Source organism: Chenopodium album, chromosome 2 (genome assembly GCF_948465745.1).
Source record: "Chenopodium album chromosome 2, dcCheAlbu1.1, whole genome shotgun sequence".
NCBI lineage: Eukaryota > Viridiplantae > Streptophyta > Magnoliopsida > Caryophyllales > Amaranthaceae > Chenopodium > Chenopodium album.
Window position 1 is genome coordinate 11,794,726 of NC_137835.1, and position 7,618 is coordinate 11,802,343.

At 41.5% G+C, this 7,618-nt stretch overlaps 1 protein-coding gene across 1 annotated transcript; it reads left to right on the forward strand.

Moving 5' to 3' along the window:
- Positions 1-4,280: 4,280 nt before the first annotated feature.
- On the forward strand, positions 4,281-7,397 carry LOC145568507 (uncharacterized). Its single transcript, XM_081627935.1, has 6 exons — positions 4,281-4,433; positions 4,613-4,768; positions 5,416-6,458; positions 6,556-6,702; positions 6,849-7,191; positions 7,287-7,397. The coding sequence occupies exons 1-6, from the start codon at positions 4,281-4,283 to the stop codon at positions 7,395-7,397; spliced, it is 1,953 nt and encodes a 650-aa protein (XP_081484061.1).
- Positions 7,398-7,618: the final 221 nt, after the last annotated feature.

A 7,618-nucleotide genomic window follows, 5' to 3' on the forward strand; every position in this document is an offset into this window, starting at 1 on the left:
ATCTAAACAAGTTCAAGCAGCCAGAATTATGGTCCTTGTTGACCTAGCCAAACCCCGGAAAGACTCAATCTGGATTGGGAACTGTCTTCAACCGGTTGAGTATGGAATAGCTCCGCCGTTTTGCTCATTCTGTAAGACGATAGGCCACTCAGACGCTTCGTGTCTAAAACAATCCCTCAGGGATCACCAGCAAGCTCATAATACTTAATCGAATATGGACACCACTCAAGGCCAGGTCCCTGACCCTGTTATCGCATCTGCACCTGAGGAGGGGTGGGCGACGGTCACCAGAGAACGACAACCTACGAAAAGGGTCTCAGCAAAGGGGAAGAACATAGTCCAATATCCAAAAAAGGACAAAATTCAGCCTCCAATAAAAAATCACCAATTTTCACAGAAAGAACAATAATTAGGCCACGTGGCATCATCTCAATCGTCCTCCTCAAAACCCCCCTTTTCAAACTCAGCCCTTGGATCTCCTCAACAACCTAATTCTAAAACCTAATAAAAAAAACCCCTCTCTCCAAGCCGTCACCTTCCATCTCTGTCCAAACTTCCCTTCCAAAAAAGCAATCACCAAAAAAACCTCAAAAATGGCCCCATCAAGCAACGGCTCCGACCAGTTCTCCGACGGCTGGTGCCCCTTCGTTCACGGAAGCGAGTCGGAGGAGGAATCAAGCCAGTCAGTCTAAATAGCAGAAATGTTCACTCTTAGGCATGTCACTCCCAACCCTCGTTTCACTCTTCCCTACCAGCAACCCCCCCTCCCTCCACCTCACCCTGTAATTTGCAAAACGGCGGTTCCAACCCCTCTGGAGCTCATTCATCTGGACCCTCCGATTCCCACCTTCTTAGAAGTGAATGTCAACATGATGGACTTTTACTTGATAACCCCATCTGTAGACACCCATTTGTGTCTCCCCAAAACCAAACCCAGTGATGAGTACCTTTCACGTCGAATCATAATCGAATGAAACGAAAGTGTGGAAAGTCTAGTGTTGCGGAAAGTTTTTATTTCTTTTCTCTTCTCTCTGTTTTTGAAAACTTATTTTAAGGAAAATAGCCAATCCATTTTGGTTGGTCCATGATATGGGTCCAATAGTAGTGTAGTTGGATGGGGCTTGCAAAGACCTTTCCAACGATATATTATAAGCCCAATTCCGATGAATATTGAAGAAGTTATGGCCAATTTACCAAACTGGGCCCGGTTTGAGCTTTTATGTACGGCCCAATGATCTAGGGGAGGGCCTAATATGATTTATCATTCCTAATGCAATTAGGAATGGTTTTAGTATTCTAGAATATTCTAGAAGGTTCTTTTCATTCCTAATTCAATTAGCATTGATAAATTGACTTTTGTTAACTTTTCAGAGTTTTAATCAAAATCAAATAGCATTTTCGAAGAAATTATATGATTTTATCCTCCAGTACGGTAAACTTATCGGATTTTCGAAAACGCGTTAAAATAAGGCTTGGCGCCTGGCGCTAGCCATTGGCGCCTGGCGCTGGTGTTGGTGCCTGGCGCCAGCTAGCCAGGGTTGGCGCCAGCTCTGTTTTCTGAGCGTCATACTTTGTTTTGTTTAATTTATCTTTTTGGATGATTTTCTTTATAAATATCGCATTAAAAACTCCGTTTTGAATCATTCATTCACCAATTGTTTTCATTCATCATACCTATTCTCACTAATCATTCATTCATCTCTCTCTTTCTTTCTTTTTCAAACTTTGCTTTTTACATACAAAATTCCGCATTCACAAGATCTTGAAACATCTAGCCATATTCGAAGTTGCCTTCGCCCTAGACGTGAAAGGTTTAATTTCTGAGGGTTTGGTCCCAAATCTCTCTTTTAATTATTTAATTTAATTTTTTTGTTTATTATTTTCCTTGAAGTTACTAACGTGTGTATTTTGTTATTAGAAAGAGGTACGAGGCATCAAAGTAATTGCTTTAATGGTTTTTATTGATATTATGATGTAGACATCATGTTTATATTGTTATTATGATATTCCTAGTATCATGTCTAGGATATTTTAATATTTAATATGATTCCTATGATGCTTCCTATGTTCTTCCTAATATTTATGGTTGTTAGTATCATGTTAGGGTTAAAGATTTGATTTTTATTGCTTAGTGACATGCTAGGGTTTGTTATTAATCTTGTTAGTATCATGCCTAGGATCTTGCTATTATTATGCTTTAATATTAACATGATTATGATTATGATTATAATTGTTATAATTAATGATGGTTATGATTATTAATTATTATTCATGATTATGATTATTTATCATGTTGCTTGATATATTTTATTGTTATTGCTTGATCACCTTTTATGCATGTTTAAGGGAATTTGTACTTGTAATCACGCTTAATAAGATAATTAATAATCTTGTTAGGATTAATTATGATTATAATGTCAAGTGATCGCCAATAATAGATTTATTTGTGCATTAAAATTCAACCAACATAGATAAACAGGTTTAGGTTAATCCTATTGATTGCATGTTAATTAGAAAGCGCACATGAATACGATCAGAATAAAGTAGAGGCCTATTATTAGGGCAGGTTCAATCTCTTTTAGGTTGGATTTGTATCTTCATCCCCGAACCCTTATTTGGTTCATGACCTTATGGAGTTGACGATCTCTTGGATCGTTAAGGGGTGTAACCTTCACCCTGTGAACGGTTTACAAGTTCCTAAAAAACTTGTTGGCGACTCTTTTGCTCTATCTTCTTCCCTTTTGGACGCCACCGTACTTTAGTGTATGATCATAGTGGGGTTCAAGCTAGTGGGATTTAAAGTCTTGAAATTATTCCCTACACCATCCAAACTGCACAAGATCTCTCTATCGGAGCTTTGACACTTCCTCCTCTACCCTCATCTGGTAAGCCCTCCATACCAGGAAATGGTAATGGTCGGAAAAGACGGCGGAGAGATGGTTCCTGCCCATCTGTCGGATCTTCCTGCACTAAAATCAATGTGCCCAGTGCTGGAAGCGTTTGTGAACTAGTGGCTTCACCAAGCTCAGCTCAACTCATTCCCATGGTGTGTACCACCTCAGCTGGCCTTCCTGGTAGACCCAGCTCCAATCCTACCTCAGGTTCGGAACATCTACACCCTCAGAGACTGTGCTCTGAAGATAACGTCAGGGGAGTTTTCAAATTCCTTAGTGGTTGCTCAAACACAGATGGGCTTCAGGCAACTAGAAGTGTTTGCGAATTGCATGTTCGACCTGAAGTTGAATCAGGGGATAATGGAGGCAGTTCTCACCCCCAGAAACTCCTACCTTCACAGTGTGGTGGAGGGAAAATTCATAACAGTAGGGACGTCAACTGTCCAAGAGACGAGGAAGGAATTGTTCCTTCAAAATTTCGTGCCTGAACCTATGATAGTCATAGCCTAGAATGCAAGAGGTATTGCCAGGAAGGGGTTTCTGTCCAATGCCCTCCACCTAGTTGCCGAGCACTCTCCTGACCTCCTGTTTATCTCTGAAACAAAGACAAGTCGGGCTCATACAAGAAAGATAATCAAGGGCCTTCCTTTTTACTCCTACCATCTGGCTGAACCTCGGGGGTTCTCTAGAGGCATTCTCCTTCTCTGGAATTATGTTGTTCTGGAATTCTACTCATTCAGCAGAGACCTACATGCTATCCATGGAGTGTTCAAGGTAAAAGCATCTAACCAAGTTTATTTTTTATCTGCTATTTATGTCAGTCCTGATTATAAAAGTAGATTAGATACTTGGTCTGACTTGGAGAAAATCTCTGCCCATATCTCCCTACCTTGGTTAGTAATTGGTGATTTTAATGAAATCCTATCTCAAGCTGAAAAGCTAGGGGGGAGAGCTTTGAATAGCAGAAGAGCTCTTAACTTTCAAAATTGCATATCAAATTCTGGCCTAATTGATGTGGGTTTTGTGGGCAATAAATTCACCTGGACTAATAAAAGGAAATCTAGGCCTATCATGCAAAGATTGGACAGGGCCCTTGTTAACTCTTCTTGGCTGCATTCCTTTCCTGATTCCTCTCTCACCTACCTCCCAGAACCTCCTCTGACCATGCCCCAATTAAATTCTCTTCCTCCCCACCTTCCACCCCTCACCACTCCCTTAAACAGTTTAAGCTTGAAACCCTCTAGTACTTTGAACCCTCCTTTAGAACTATGATCCTCAGTGTCTGTCTGGCCTAGAGGTAATGCTCCACTTCACTCCAAGCTATCCCTCCTTACCTTCTCTATCAAATCCTGGTTAAAATCCAATGGAGCCTCCCCCTTCAAAAGGATGTCAACCCTCTCAAAAAGACTTGCTGGCACTCAGGCTGCACTTGAATCTGATCCTCATAATCAGTTTCTTCATTCTCTGGAAGAGAAATTATTAGAGGAGCTTTATACCATTCACTGCCAGAAACAAGATTTTCGGGCCATTAGATCAAGGGTAAATTGGCTCTCAAATGGTGACAGAACACCAAATTTTTCCACACTTCTGTCCTGATAAGAAGAAGGAGAAACAGAATTTTCAATCTAAGAAATGAAGTAGGGGAAGCTATCCCAGATTCCTTTTTCCTCTTTCATGTAAACTCATATTTCTCCTCCCTCTTTACTTCTGAAATACAGGGCCAACATCATCACCTAACCTATGGGGATACAATCTCTATTTCCCATCCTACATCCATTCATGAAACTTATTCTGCTGTTTTTGGCATGGGTAGGTTCAAGGCTCTTGGCCCTGATGGATTCCACCCCTTCTTCCTCCAAGACCATTGGGGTACTGTATGGCATGACATCCATGCCTTTGCCTAATCTTGCTTCATCAACAAAACTGTCCCTAAGGAGGTGAACACAACCTCTATTACCCTTATTCCAAAAGTGGAATTTCCTGAAACCATTAAACAGTATAGGCCCATTAGCCTTTGCAACTCTTCCTATAAAGTCATTTCCAAGATTCTTGTGAATAGGCTAAGACCTTTCTTGGACTCTATTATCTCTCCCAACCAGAGTAGCTTTCTCCCTGGTAGAGGTTGTGAGAATAACTATATTGCAGCCTCTGAGATTCTCCATTCAATGAGGAAAAAATATGGGAAAAGGGCTTAGTTTGCTTTAAAACTGGACCTTGAAAAAGCTTATGATGGGCTTGAGTGGTCTTTCATTGAGGCTTGCCTAGTGAGAAGTGGTCTTGATAAACCCTCTACTGATCTGATTATGAGTTGCATTTCTACCCCCTCCTTCCAAGTAATGGTTAATGGGTCTCTTTCTCCTTCCTTCAATGCCTCCAGGGGAATCAGGCAAGGGGATCCCATCTCCCCCTACATATTCAGGCAAGGGGATCCCATCTCCCCCTACATATTCATACTCTACATGGAGTACCTGTCCACTCTTATCTCTGATGCTTGTGATAATGGATCCTGGATTCCTTTTAGCTTCAGATGAATTCCATCTCAGTCTCACACCTCCTCTTTGTTGATGACTTGATCTTATTTGGGGAAGCTTCCTACCAAACCCTCTCTTCTCTTAACACTACTCTTGACCTTTTCTTCTCCCTGTCTGGCCAAAAAATGAACTCTTCCAAGAGCTTCCTCTATTTCTCAAGGAATGCAACTCCCCATATTAGGGATTGGTTCTCCTCCTCCCTCCATATTGCTGTCACTGATGATCTAGGCACATATCTTGGGTTCCCTCTTACTGATAAAAGGCCTTCACCCTCCCAAGTAAGCTACATAATTAGAAAAATGAAGGCCAAGCTCTCATCTTGGAAAGCTAGATGTCTCTCAACAGCTGGAAGAGCCACCCTCATCAAATCTATCCTCACTTATATTCCCCAATATTCAATGCAAGTCCTTGTCCTTCCTAAAAAACTATGTCATCAGGTGGACCAAGTTTGTAGCAGGTTCTTCTGGGGAACCATAGATGATGATAGGAAGACTCCTCTTATAGCCTGGACCAAACTCTGTGGGCCTTTTAATAAGGGAGGCCTATCCTTTAGAGATTGTCATCTCCACAATCTTTCTCTCCTTGCCAAACTCTGCTGGAAAGTTCATAACTCCTCCAACATTTCCTCCAATATCATCAGAGATAAATATTGTTATAGGCAACTACCTATATCCTTCTCTAAGGGATCTCATATATGGCAAGCCATGGGTAAAGGATGGCCAATTTTTAAACAATTCACCCAATGGCTGATTGGGAATGGTCACTCTTGTCTCCTCTGGTTAGATAACTGGACTGGCCTTGACCCTCTTAGGAATCTTATTCCAGGCCCCCTCCCTCTTCAGGATGAAAACAAGGCTGTGTCAAGTATCATATCTAATGGGCATTGGAATCTTGATTCTCTCCCCTTCTGCCTACCCCCTAATATTTTGCAAAGAATTAGAGGAATCCCAATTTTTCCTTACAAGGAGGACCTCCCATTTTGCTCCCTTTGGGAGGGCTCCTACTTCAATCTGAAAAGGGCATATTCTTTCCTGTGGGAAAATCAACACCAATCCCAAACCTATTTTGAAGACTGGCAGTCTATATGGGACCTCAAGGCTATCCCCTCTCTAAATTCCTTTCTATGGCAGGCCTTTTAGGATAGGCTACCCACTACTTTGTGTCTCCACCAAAGAAATATTATCCCCTCTCCTCATTGCTCCTTTTGCCCTGGTATCTTGGAGGATGCACTCCATATTTTCTTACACTGCCCTCGAGCCAAGGAGGTGTGGGAGAAGGTACATTCCCCCACCTATTCATCTCTAAACCCTTCCTGCTTCCAGACATGGATGATCTCTAACCTTCAAATTCCCTCACCTATCCCTGTTTTCAATGCCCCATGGAATCTGTCTTTTGCTGTCATTCTATGGAAACTATGGTCCAGGAGAAATTTATGGGTGTTCAATAAAAAAGCTTGGCACCCTGATCGGTGGATAAAAGGGGTGAAATCCTCTATTCAAGAGATTAGCTTCTTGTGTAACCAGGGTACTTCTTCTATAAAACCCTTGATCAGTAAACCTATCCCTTCTCTTGCTCTGTCCCTTTATGTGGATGCTGCTTTCTGTACAAACACCTCTTCTGCTGGTATAGCTTGCCTGTGTAGAAATGACAAAGGAGAGTGGGTTCAAGGAATAGGGGCCCATATACCAGCTGTTAGTGCCTTTCAAGCTGAGTTATTTGCTATTCTGGTTGCCTTGACCTTGTGCTCATATAAGGAATGTAACTCGGTTTGCATTTATTCTGACTATCAAAGGGGGGTCCTAGGTATAAATTCCAGCCAGACTCCAACTGATGAAGCTTGTTTTATATATGATACGTGCAGGGGCCTAGTTCAAGCAAATCCCTCCATATCACTAATGAATGTGTCGAGGAGGAAGGTGAAGGAAGCAGATTTTCTGGCCAAACAAGCAAGGTGGACTCTAACTCTATCTGATGTCTTCATCAACAATCTTTTGTATTTGGATCACTTTAATGTAATATATGGCCCTCCTGATCCATCTAATTATGTAGGGGTGAACAATAGACCCACTTTTGGCCCACTAATGGGCACTAACTCTAGCTAGCTGCTCTGATGATACTACTTATGATTTGTAATTACTTAACTGCTAGTTTTAAGCCCTTAATGGCGTAATATATTGTTCCTTTCTACCAAAA

Bases quoted from the DNA above. Each gene is read 5' to 3' on its own strand.
- LOC145568507 (XM_081627935.1), top strand. From the start codon at position 4,281: ATGTCAACCCTCTCAAAAAGACTTGCTGGCACTCAGGCTGCACTTGAA. The intron at 4,434-4,612 runs GTAAATTGGCTC...TCTGAAATACAG, and splicing joins TTCGGGCCATTAGATCAAGG to GGCCAACATCATCACCTAAC. The intron at 6,459-6,555 runs GTGGGAAAATCA...TTTCTATGGCAG, and splicing joins AAAAGGGCATATTCTTTCCT to GCCTTTTAGGATAGGCTACC.